Source organism: Pleurodeles waltl, chromosome 11 (assembly GCF_031143425.1).
Source record: "Pleurodeles waltl isolate 20211129_DDA chromosome 11, aPleWal1.hap1.20221129, whole genome shotgun sequence".
Taxonomy (NCBI): Eukaryota; Metazoa; Chordata; class Amphibia; order Caudata; family Salamandridae; genus Pleurodeles; species Pleurodeles waltl.
The window spans coordinates 895610884-895624056 of record NC_090450.1 but is presented as its reverse complement, the minus strand read 5'-3'; the positions used below and the strand labels follow the sequence as shown (position 1 = coordinate 895624056).

General features: G+C 42.5%; 1 protein-coding gene across 3 annotated transcripts in view; it reads left to right on the top strand.

Moving 5' to 3' along the window:
- The window catches only part of RPH3A (rabphilin 3A), a 756965-nt gene that overhangs the window by 659164 nt on the left and 84628 nt on the right, over nucleotides 1-13173 (top strand). For all 3 annotated transcript variants that reach the window (XM_069214805.1, XM_069214806.1, XM_069214807.1), the window contains exon 14: nucleotides 11185-11294. In XM_069214805.1, coding sequence (XP_069070906.1) covers nucleotides 11185-11294 — 110 coding nt within the window. The remainder of the gene's footprint in view (nucleotides 1-11184; nucleotides 11295-13173) is intronic.

The window sequence follows — 13173 nt, the reverse complement described above, 5'->3', positions numbered from 1 at the left end:
ATAGCAATTGACAGGGTTGCAGCAGATAATATACGGTAAATTCAGTAGTGATTCGACCATATACATAACAGATGGCTCCTGAGTTCTGTGCTTAATATAAAATAGCCAAGTTCCAGGCAGAGATACAGGGGAGAGCATTTTAGTGAGAACGAATCGTGAAAAGACAGACTACAAAACCCCAAAATACATCTTGGCCGGGAGATCACTATCAGGTGTTGGACTGCTGGCTGTAGGCACCTAATTGACTAGTAGAGCATAATCACTTTAGTGAGTTAAAACAACACATGACTACACAATGCTTTTGGGTCAGCAACACTATATCCGGGCAATATGTGGTTTGACCAGCAGCCAGTTCAGAGTTGTCATAGTCTGAAAGATTTCTTTAGGCCTCTTTGGACAGAAAAAAAATTAAGACGTATCATAAGATACCAAACATGAAATGTAGAGCATGTAGGGCACTCCATGAATATTGGCTTATCCTTTTTCATCTGTTCATTGCCTTATTCAGGAATTAAATAAGTGAAATTGTAATCCAGATGACGTCAATATTCCTAATATTCTCCAACTGAGGAAGGTGTTTTAGCTTTATCTCTCCGACACAAAACAGAGATCCTGCATATTTAAATAATCTTAATGTGAAGAGGGTTGTTCAGTCTTTGCCATTTGCACGTTTTGTTTCACTGTTAATGTTAAGTTTACGTCACCATGTTCTCAATGGAGCAGTAGTTTTATGAGGGAATTCAGAATTTTTCACAGTTGCAAATATTTTGCACATAATTTCTTGATGTGTTTTCTTTTAAGAGATAATTAATAAATGTGAAGTAAGCAATATTGTTCAAAAGGGCAGTCGTCCTGATAACACAATACAAAACAAGCATTTGCAATGCAACGGGTCTAGCGTTTGCTCGTGTTACAGCTATTATCATTGTAAACTCCTAACCGGACTTTTCTTGCCACATAAACTGATAATGAAAAGTAAAACAGTTTCACATATGCGAGCTGACGGCTGCCATTAGCGTGAAGGAAACATAGAAAAGGAAACAGAAGTTTGTTTGCAGTGAAATTTATCGAAAAAGTGCAATTATCCTTGTTACCGGCAAAAGTGCAATTATCCATGGAACAGGGTCGATGTCATGCAAAGCTAGATCGGGCTGAGCAGGAAATGAAAAGATAAAGTAGTCGAGAAACCAGCTGAAAACACGGAGCCTCGTATATGTTTTCAGTAGTTTACCGGTTCACTTGAGGAGGACTAAACACCAGAAAAGGCATGATGTATGCATGCCTTTCACAAATGGAATCAATACATTTTTGAAAGGCAGCCCACGAACTAATGAAAGTGCCGGCCGTGACATGGGCATGGTTAGAAGCCCACCTAGAGATTACAACATGGTCCAGAGTGCTTGCGCATGCTTGACCCTAAAAAGTAAAAAGTAGTAAGGGCTTTGGGTCCACCCCATTTAGCTTTTGGCTCAGTGTTAAATCCCCTATTCAAGCATTGGTTTCCTGGCTGTCCTTCATGTTAGTTTAAGCCCATGGCATTCTGTGAATTTGTATACTTCTTAGCAGTTCTCGTTTGAGTTGATGATGAGGCAAGACAGTTCTTTAAGTCATTTTTTATTTTGACATTGGCAGCATGATTTCTTTTGTTATATTTGTAGTGGTGCTCTTAGCTTGCTGGTGTGCTGCAGGACACCCAAGCAGTTGGGCATCTCTTTTCCACACAAAGTACTGTACAAGAACTTCATAGCCCCCTTGTCTTTCCTAATAAAACTGCTGGGCTGCTCTATTCCATCACAGAGACCGATGAGCACTATTGAGCCCGTGCCATCTACCATGGTGTTACTGCTATGGTGCAGCCCCTCTCCATGTACTGCACCCACTGAGCAGCCCAGACTTCTGGGCACTACCCCTGAGGATAGCAATTGGTCTTGCTAATAACTGAATATGCAAGTCAGACCTTAGCCGATGCTTGTTTGTTAAAGGTCCATATACCAAGCATTTGTGTCAAAACCTAGCACGTTGTGTTAGGTTATTAGCAGTTCTTACCCATAACTAGGCAGTACCATAATAATGAGTGTAATTCTCTTGCTATGAAACACTTCATAAAAGTTTTGGACCGTGTAACATTTTCATGCAAAAAGCATAAAGTTATACATGGCTGGTTAGAAAATTACGTGGAATTAACATTCCGAATTTAGAATACAAGCTTAAGTGACAATGGCAGCCATTTCCTGGTCTGAAACTAGGCAGCCCAAATCCCCGTCATGAAAACAGGAGCATCAAGTAACCCAAAGTAGAGATAAGCTGGTACTCCTGAGATACCCTCACAACCAATCAGGGCCGGTCTGGGAACCCAAAGCAGCCCTGACAATTTTGTCAGACCAGCCCCCGAGTTGGGTGGAGGGGGAACGGGGGGCAAAGCACTGCTGCTTTTGTTCTTTTATGAGAAAGAGACCGTAGAAAATCCTATGCACAAATGGCCCACGCTATACTGCTTATGTAGTGGAAGAAAAATCAATTAATTAACGAAAGTAAATTGCCCAACAGGAAGGTGTTGAGCAGGAAAATTTAATGAGTACCTCTCTAAGTGAAAAATCTCCATCTCATTGAGATTCGCGTTGACCTGTCAGTCCAGAGCATGTGCATTCAGAAAGGAACCAATCCTAGAAGGAGCTCTTTCTTCACCTAGAAGGACCTACCAAGAGCATGGGCATGGCTCCACTGGAAGAACAGTGAACCAGTTTGAACCCACCAAATTTCGGATGTGACTGGGCAAGTCATGAATTCATATGATAAATACCCATAGTAGGCACGGAGGCAGGTGGTGGAAACATCATAGTGCACACCATTTCCTAGTATCTGTGGAGACCTGGGATAGAAAATGAAGACAGAGGAGGTGGTAGATTTATATGAGTCAGTTCACCACCAAAGGTAGACGAGGGAATGTCAATTGCACTAATTTCAAGAACCATGGCATCAGAACCTTAGGAAGTAGATTCACGTCACACCAGTGAACAACCGGGAACAGTTTTTTGTACCCATGAAAACTTTAAATGGACAGGGCACATAAACAATGTACAATTTGAGTTAGGTAGGGTACTGGAATATTGTGGCTTAAATATTTTCTGTCAAAAGTATTAGTCCTAAACATAATTTACAAATGTATCGCCCCATTGCAGTTAACATCATAAAATCTACATTCATGAGAGCGATATTTAGGCCATAATGTTTATATCAGCAGATGTTTCTGTTATTGGTAATCTGATTTACAGGCGTCATGTATAATTTTACTCCCACTACATCACTGGACAGCAGTGTGATAACCTCCCATTACATCATTCTGAACATATTCAGCGTTTGGGAGCCCTCCCCAGTTAAGAACGGCTGATGATTGGTGGAGCAAGTTTTCATCTATTCTACAATGTCCGTATTTATGTCATGAATCTTAGATGGAGTCCTGATTCCATGTGCCATAGTGTTTACAGCACTGTTTTTTTCTATAATGCAATCGCTCTAACATCCATCCGGTTTCCAAGTACTTCAGATTACAGTGTCTGCCTTATCTGACCTTCTTCTTGCTCCTGTATCCCTGTATATTTAGCTCAGTATTTAATATTATCAGCAGTTTCTGAGCTTTCACTTTCAGTACCAGTGAACTAAACTAGAGTGGAACTGTACAAGGCATATATCAGTCTCACCAACTCAAATGTGTTTTCAGGTTTGTTGCTCAAGTCCATTTTCAATGAAACAGTAAGAAATATTTGTACTTGGAAAAATACTGCACAATAAGGTAGGAGTTGAAACAAACACTTGCAATGCAAAATGGTCGTGCATTTACTTGAGTTGGAGCTATTGGCATTTTTAAATACATAACTGGACTTTTTTGCCACATTAATTGTTCAAACCTGCTGCATATTTAGATCCTTTGTGCCACATAATTCCAGTTGCCCTGCATATAACTAAAGGGTTTATATGCCTACTGGAATATTTTTTAAACAAGGGCCTTAAAAAGCAAACTACTTCCAGGTGCAAAACATATTTACTTGGCAGTTGGTACATGCGACATTGCCTGCAGGTCAATAATTAAATAATTGTACTCCAAGAATGCGTGCTTACTGGATCACTGTCCCTTCAATGCAGTCTAGGTAGTCATAGAAAACGCCCATGATTTTTCACTTACTTGAGGTGAGCCATCTCACATGAAATCAATGATCCTCAGTTAGTCTTGAACTGAAACATTAGTTATAAAATATTGACTACAGCATATTCAACTGTAGGCTCTCCTCTAAGTTAGCTTTATAAATAAACATACAGCTCAAGTTTCACAAACTCAAACATGTGTAGTTCATCTGGTCAGGTTTCGGAGCGTAGAATCTGCATCTGGTAATACCCATCACACTCAGTTCGTCGCCATGAGGAATACAATGAGGAATAGAAGAAGTGATTGGTGGAATGATAGCATTAACCTCAGTCATTGGTAACTACTGGGACTAGACCCCAGTGCAGCATTTTTCCCCCACTGTGCCATTTCAGAGAGAACCCAGCATGCAGATCAGCCAATAGGAACAGTCCAGCCTCAAGTGCATTTATTTCAGGGACATAAACTATCTTTACACATGCATATTCTTAGTGCATTTATTCTGATTATCAGAGTTCATGAAAAATGCCAATCATGACTTCTTGTGAATGCAAAATATACACAGTAAGCTGTGAACGAGTTAGGCTTACTGGTAGAATACTGCCATGGAACACCAGAAAATAATGGGCACAACTTATTTATAAGCCTTGACTTAAAGGAAAGCCAGGAAACATAAACAAACTAAACACATATTTTGGATATACTTTGTGTAAAGCCCTTATGGCTCACACATGTACCAATGAGGTAACAATATTCCAGAGAGATTTCCGTGGGCAGAGAGTTTGCCTACCCCCCAGATGGTAGTTTTCCATAACAGTCCTACACCTACTCTTGAATGGTAGTGCAATAAACCAATAGGCAGCAAAACGTATCCATGAGCAGGTGTCAGGTTAGTCCCTCTTCAGTATCAGCTTAGATACAGGTTAGGCCTTAAAATTCCTTGCAGACAGCATGAGGCTCTTCCCATTGGCTCTGGACTAATGTTGTGAGCAGGTCCTACTAAAGCACAGTGAAAGAAGACAACCAGTGCCACCACTCACCCACCTGAGTTGCTAGCCCTACCGTGGCAATTCACAACACATCACACAATTACTGTCAACACATGAATCAGTGAGTCTAGCTTGTGGTGACTACTCTTTGTCTTTGTGTTGAGGATGGACTTAGACATGAAGGCCCTGGAATATCTGAATACTTATGGCTCAGACCTGGCTTAACGTCACACCATTAGACCTTGGGTCATGAGAGCCTAGTCCTAGGATAAGGCCTTTTACCTCTCAGGTCATGCCCAAAGAGAGATGCACTTTGTCCCTTCTATCCATGCTAGCATAGCAAGCCTAGGCTTTGAATGGTCAAGACCTAGCAGGGCTCCCCTGCACCCATCCCACACGAATGCCTCACCCCTTGTCTCCTCTTCTGAGGTGATCTTTTTTCTTTCTGGAAAATCCCACAGCTTCTATTCCAATTCGCTACAATTATTTGTTTGCAGAAATGGATGAATTATAATGTTTCCTACTTATCCCATGCTTTCTTCCTAATCAGAGTGACATTGCTGTGCTTTCTCTTACCTATCCTAACTAGGGTTCACACAGGGCTCTGCAATTCTGGCATCTACAAATGCAAAGACCCATTGCAATCACACTCAGCATACATTGTGTCTACAGGTCACATACCTGGTAAGGAGCACAGTCCCATAGCTTCAACTAGCGATATCACAGAAAACAGTGGACCTTATTGGCCTGTTGAGAACACATGGGCTAGTGGGTAAGTTGTTGACGTGGGGTTCTAATCATGTCTCCTTCACTTAGCCTTACAGTGTGATCCTGGGCAAATCAATTTCTTGTTCCTGTGTCACCATTTTTGTATCTAAAAATATTGGGATTGCTGAGCTCAAACAGTATGCTGTTATAAAGCTCTGTATAAATAGCTGAACGTTTACAATCTCCTCTTAGGAAGGTTACATGTTAATATTATTTCCAGTAAATCAAGGTAAGACCCAACTGGGCAAGACAGGACTACAGAGCACATGAGTATTGTGCTTTGTTGCACCACATGAGTAGTGATGGAAGAACTACTTGTGGAGGAGATTACAAGAGATGTCTATCAATACTAATACTAGCATTTTGTGGCATAGCTAAAGTTGCAACAGAACCACACACAAGCCAAGTTATGGTTACATGTACACTAGTGTGGTTGTCTCATTGCAGTTACCAGGCCTGTTGGACTTGGTCCTTTTTTTAAGGTTGTCCCAAGCATGTTTTGCCAAGACTCCTCCTTTTTTTGTTAAAATCATTCTTCTTGGCCTTACGATTATGTGCAATTTACCACTGCTAACCAGTGCTAAAGTGCTTGTGCTCTCTCCTTAACACATTGTAGAATTGGCTTAGACCCAATTGGTATATTATATATACTTTTATGTCTCTAGCAAAGTGGCATCACATGTGCCCAGGGCTTGTAAATTAAATGCTACTAGTGGGCATGCAGCACTGATTGTGCTACCCACTTAAGTAGCACTTTAAGCATGCCTCAGGCCTGCCATTCCATCCTGTGTGTGTGTGTGTGTGTGTGTGTGTGTGTGTGTGTGTGTGTGTGTGCAGTTTGAACAGCCACTTCGACCTGGCAAAGTAAACCTTTTGCCAGGCCCACAGCTTCAACTTTAGTACATATAAGTTGCCCCTACAGTAAGCCCTGGAGAGTCCAGAGGTCAGGGTGCAATGCATTTAAAAAGTGGAACATGCACTTTTAAGTTTTTCATGTCCAGGTAGTGAAAAACTCTTACATTTATTTTTCACTACTGTGAGGCCTGCCTCTCCTGTAGGATTATTACATTGGAGTTACCTTATTATATTTTATAAGTGTCATTTCCAAATGGGAAAAGGTAACCAGTTATGTTTGGTGTCTCTGGAATCCTAATTTAAAATCCTAACTTATGGTAAAGATGGATTTTAAATTACAATTCTGAAAATGCTACCTTTAAAAAGTTGCCATTTTCTGGCCTTGGCCATTTGGTTCCTGCAACCTGTCTGTGGGTCACACAACTGGGTGTGGGTAACAGTTAGTCTTTAAGTACTCCTTCGAGACAGAAACACAATGGGGGGGCTCAGGTGTGACTGGATGGGCCATCATTGGCTAGATGGGTGGGAGAAGCTGGGTACAGCTTTACTTACACTTGAATAGCCTGTGTCCTGTCTCCACGCAAAGGCCTGCATAGCCCCTGTAGTTAGTCTGGAGCAAGAGCCACGAAGGCTGTGGGCCATTTAAAGGCATGCCTCTAGAAGTTTCTCCCCACTTCCAAGGCACAGTGGTGTAACATAATTTGAGATCCCCCCCTGCAAATTATAGGGAATCCCCACCTAGTAAAGAGCTCTCAGGGTAGGTGCCGACTGTGCATAGTGCTGGTCAGTGGACGGTGCATGAATGCGTGCTGCTGGGTGGGCCTCCGAGCTCCAAGTGCTGAGGGGGCTATTGCTAAACCACTACCAAGCCACAACCATGTATAAATACTAGACTCAGGCACCAACTCTTTAGTACACTTCTGGACCTGTGGATACTCTTTCAGGAAGAAGGACTCCTGTGCTGCTCACAGGACTGCCACACCGCTGGACTGCTGCTCTGAAGGAACTGCTACCTTCTGTGCTGATATGCTGCTTGCCTGGGGAGGAAGAACTGGACCAGTAACTTCATCTAGAACCCTGGACACCAGAGCAACTCCAAGGGCAAGTCTGTTAGCCTCCTGATCTGAGCCTCAGGGATGTAAAAGGCTTCCCAATATCCTTAACCAGCCCCTGAACCCAGGTGCAGCAAGTTCCTGATCCCCCAAGTGGTGCTGTTCAAGTCTTGGACCCTTGGTGTGGCTCAGCGAGCTTAAATGAAGCTTTTAGGCTCTTTGTGACCACAATTAGGCCCCTTTGCATCGAGACCTTAACACTTTCATCGCAATTCCACATGAAACACCACCAGCCAAACTCTTCGCACTCCAGCACTGACAGCTCACGGGAGACTGCCAACATGGGAGACTGCCAGTCTGCCCATCCATGACACCCTGCCTGCACTTCATGCCACACCAACAGCCTCCAGTTATGCCCTCCTTGCTACCCGTGGCCACCACCAACACGAGCGATACTCTTGGCAATATCTTGAGAAGGTAAAACTTCAACTGAACTAATCTATGGACTGTATCTGACCTGTGCTCCATTGTGGCCTGCCATAAAGTGTGATTTTGACCGAATCCAGAGCGACCAGATACCCTGAGTTTGGACTTTGTACTTTTCTATCATTATTTTCACTAAGTTCTTTAAAAATTCATAACTCCAGTTCTACAGATTGGATTTTTGTCATTTTTGTCCTGTTTTTCTCAGATAAATAGTCTTTGTTTTTCTGACCTGGTATGGAGTCTTTTTGTGGTGTCCTCCACTGTGTTGCAGTAATTAAGTGGTGCACAAATACTTTACACATTGCCTCTTAAGGTAAGGCTGACTGATCTGTACCAAGCTCCAGGGGTTGAGCATAGGTTAATTTAGGGTGTGTATCTGACTTACCTTGACTAACCTCTGCCAACTAGAAACCCAATTTCTAACATTGGTGATCAACGATGAGGATAGGACTTGTATTTGTTCAGTGCCTTACAGTAATTTGGTGTACACTGCTGTATTTTTTTTAGCTTGGTGTAGGATCCTTTCTGTGTGGTGTTTTCACAGTTTTACTGTTTGAAGTATTGCTCCAGTACTTTACACATTGCCTCTATGTCAATGCTTTTCAAACCTTTTAATGCTGCGCCCACGCAATGGGGAAAAACAAAATCATCGCCCGTCAGAATTTTTCACCATTGGTCTATTAAGTTGGCAATATTTAAATATGTCTAGGCTTATTTAAACATTTTAGTTAAGTTCTGTTACCTCTTTGAAAATGAAATAAATTATTTTCTGTTTAAAACAAAGCTCTGTTATCTGCATAATGCTTCTTTTGGCAAGAGCCTGGTGCCCAACCACCCCCCGAATCACTTGAAGCCCCCTGTTTGTAGACCCCTGCTCTACGTTAAGCCTGACTTATCTGTGCCAAGCTACCAGAGGGTTCAGCACAGGTTAGTTTAGGGTTTGCTTATGCCTCATCCTGACAGGGATTGTAGTTGCTGCTTGACCAGGGCACACACCACAGTTAACAGGAAATCTCGTGTCTTACAATGGCAATGCATAAAGCAAAATAAATACTTCTTTGACGTTGACATTTAAGTAGCTTCTTCTGTGAATCCTAGGTGGCTGAAGGGTTGTGCATACAGCCCTGAAACTTGAAGGCAGTTTTTTTTACTGTGTCTAGTGTGGGGAACCCTTTTATCTCTCGCAAAATTGAATTCTGCTTCTTGGCTGGAGGGCCAGGCAGGTCAGTGCCAGCCAATCTATTTTGTTTTTATGGCCAATTATCCTCATCCAGGCTTGTGTCTTGTACTAAAAACAAGAGGTGGAAGGAGACAGAAAATAAAGACTCAAAGAGAAATCAATACTGACAAGTAGTTTGGAGCAGTGAGCAACCATTTGCATTAGAAATGGAGTATCAGAGCATTGATCGATGCAAGCGAACTGCCTTCAAAAAGGAAGGACGCAGGAGAGCCTGTGTAGTGATGCTGCCAGATATTCTGTACATTAACAAGTGGAATGTATGCCAAAAATGTCCCTACCTCATTTACACCATCGTAGGAAATGAGTCTGCAGCCTCACAACCTCCACTTACTCCATTCAGCAGCATGTAATCATTGTCCTCTAAGAATTTACACCCTTTACTCATACTGTAAGATGCCAGTCACTACATGCAGTTAGCAAGAACGTATTACAATATGCTAAGCTGTGTAGGTTCCATATTAGATGAGGGATATGTGACAAAAGAAACCACACTCCACTCTCCTGGCACATAGTCCCATACCCACTTTCTAAGCACTACACCTCCAGTCACACCATCACCAGTGCCAGACTCAGTATCTTTTTAATCACAGTTACTTTACTGTATGTAGTTATCTTCTCCGGGGAAGGTTGTCTCAGGTGTGGCTATACCTTCTCACCCTTGAATTTCAAATCCCTGTCTTTATCCTCTGTTGGTAGGGTGTGAAGTGTGCATTTAGGCTCTTTGCAGTCTGCAAGTCTATTGTGCTTTCACATCCACCTTTCCTGCATCATCCTCTGTTTTCCACATTGTACTGTATTAGGTTCCTAAGATATCACTATTAGTAGCATATTAAAAGCTAGTTCTCTCTACGTTCAAATACTACCAGTGTTGAACCAGACGCTCTTCCTGATCTAACGTAAAAAATCTTTCTTAATCCAAGGATCAGTTGTTTTGTCTTTGAAATACGTGATTGTTAGCAGGGTTTTCAAATACACAATGTCCATGACCCTTCAAATGAACAGGGTTCTAATTCTTCCTCTCCTGGCTGCTGCCCATGCACAGTCATGATCATCTGGTGGATGGATTGCCTGAAATAAAATGTACTTGCCTATTGCATTTTGGGTAGTGTAGTCTGGTTAGCTTCTATTGCACTCATTGCATTGACACACCTTTGAACAATGATTGTAACATGAGAACGCCCGCGAGACTGCAAGTATGGAGTCCAGGCAAGGTCGAGAGAGGTGGCAGCTCTATACCACAGTACAGCCTCAGAGGGCTGGTGCCAAGTTTTTCACTTAGATAGAAAACACTAATTTGTCTGTCACTAAATTCCAGTTCTCTTTCGGTAGTGTCGTATGGGAAAGCTAGGGCTTCAGGCAAAGTTCTGCAGTTCTATTTTTGCACTCATTCAAGGAAATCGGCCATGAAGCACAAATGCAGTAGAACATGGAAAAACTTGCACTTAATTCTGCTTCCCCTAGTTTGTTGATTTGCACATTTATGTAAAAACCCAGAAAATACGCAGGCCCCAAGCAAACAACGAAAAGTGGAATTGTGTTATCTTGCTGGCATTGACAATGTACCTCAGATAGGTTAAAAGTTGTTCTAATGGCCAGATGCACGCATAGATTAATTTGATGAAAGTTATGTCGTGTAACATGCCTTTCTTTCTGTAGGCAAACAAACTGCGCACTAAAACCCTTCGGAACACACGGAACCCCATGTGGAACGAAACACTTGTTTACCATGGCATCACAGAGGACGACATGACGCGGAAGACGCTAAGGTAAGTGAACAGCTCCTGCCAGCCAGGTACCGTTTCCCAGACAATGGAAAGCATTCAAAGAAGGTCAATCAATGTAGGAAAACGATTAATGGGCATGGGTTATACGCTGTAGTATTGTTGCGCTAGCATAGTGGCCATGAGTAGGCATGTGCTTATGACGTCTGTTGCCACTGTGTAGCTGACTCTGGTAAACGTAAACTAGTCTGGCCTTGTTCACCTCATTTAAATCAGTTTCATATGCTCATATGTGCTTGGGCAGCAGCAATGTCCCTGTATTCAGAGTACAGCAGGACCTAAAGCAAATTTTCAGTTTGAAAAAAGAACTGTATTTGGAGCCATGCTTGACTTCACCTCAGTCACTAGTACTTATTTTGTGCAGCATTCCAGTCCAACTAGTTTGTTCACTGCGCCAGTGCAGAAAACAACCCACCACATTCAAATTAGCCTTAGCCCTATCCCATAAGAAGCCATCCTGCCTGACCTGCTAGGCCATGCTCTCTTTCTCGAGAAATGCATGCCACCCCAGCCACGTGTGGGCCTTGTTAGTCCTCATTAGTGATGTGCAGTGTGACTCCTATGAAACCCCAAAGTGTAATGGGTATGCCTGCCTTACCGTGCCAACACTAATGGGACTTCCCCCACTATCACCTCAGCTATACCTCAGGCACAGACCCAGAACACTCACTTTCTCACAAATTGTAAAATTAGTTACAGACAAACTTATTGTGTAGGAATGAAGGTCACACCAACATGATTTATTTGCATATGCTACACTCAACGACACCATCGGACAGCTTCTAAGCATCACAAATTGCAGAAACTTGTATGGGGCACATGGAGGCTTTATTGTTGGAGGAGATCACAAACTGTTACAGCTTAACCTCAAGTCAATGCCTTGGCCTGCAAAAAAAGCAAAAAACATCCCCTCTAAAGGAGGAAACCGTATCAGTAGGATTTTTTAAATCTGGCTTTGATGAAGTCCTTGATTAGCTCTCCCCACCATTTTGCAAACCATCTGACGCTCGTGGAATAAACTGAGCCCAACATGAAAATAAAGGGCACCATATCACCAACATTTGACACAAGTTTCAGTCACAGTAACAGCAGGTAGCTGCTTTGTGGCACGTAATAAAGTTACAACAGCAAGCGGTCGAAATAGTCGAGGCTGTCTACAGGTAAAGGAGCAAGCACATTATGTGACTGAGATTTATCAGAAATCACAATTAATATGTGCACTCACTGAACAAGTACGACATGTAGTCTCTGTGGTGGGTCAAGTATTATAGGCCCAGTTAGTGGCTCAAGCAGCAAACTCAAGAGATAACAGAGGAGAGACACAAAAGGACTCTATATTTCTAAATTTTTGGTGGGGGTCAAGAGGCTACGAGGGACACGACCTTTCCTTATTTAGGGGTCATCTTTGCAGAGAAAGGATCTTGGGCCCCACCTGGGGGGGTAAAAAGATAAGCCATGGCTAGGGCAGTGAACTCGCTTTTTGATTTTGCTTCTAGGTTGGGGTCCAGGCCGGTGCAGGCTATTCTGAAAGTTTACGTTGGCAAGTGCTGGGTGAAAGCAAGCTATGGTAGTGGATTATGAGGCTATAATGACTGTGGTGGGTTACAGAAAGTGGAAAACACATTTATAAAAAGATTGCTTTGTCTTCCACAATCTGTATCTACGTTTGTTGCTCACGAGGAATTAGGGCTTGATTATATCTCTGATAAATTGGCTATGGCTCCAGTCATTAGCTGGTTTAAACTCTGGTCAAATCCCGCACTGAAACTTAATCAGGCCATCATCAGACATTGCCTCACTCTAGAAAATGGCCTCAGTATTCCATGGTTATGTTATATTAAGAACTCATTGGAGCAATTGGGCT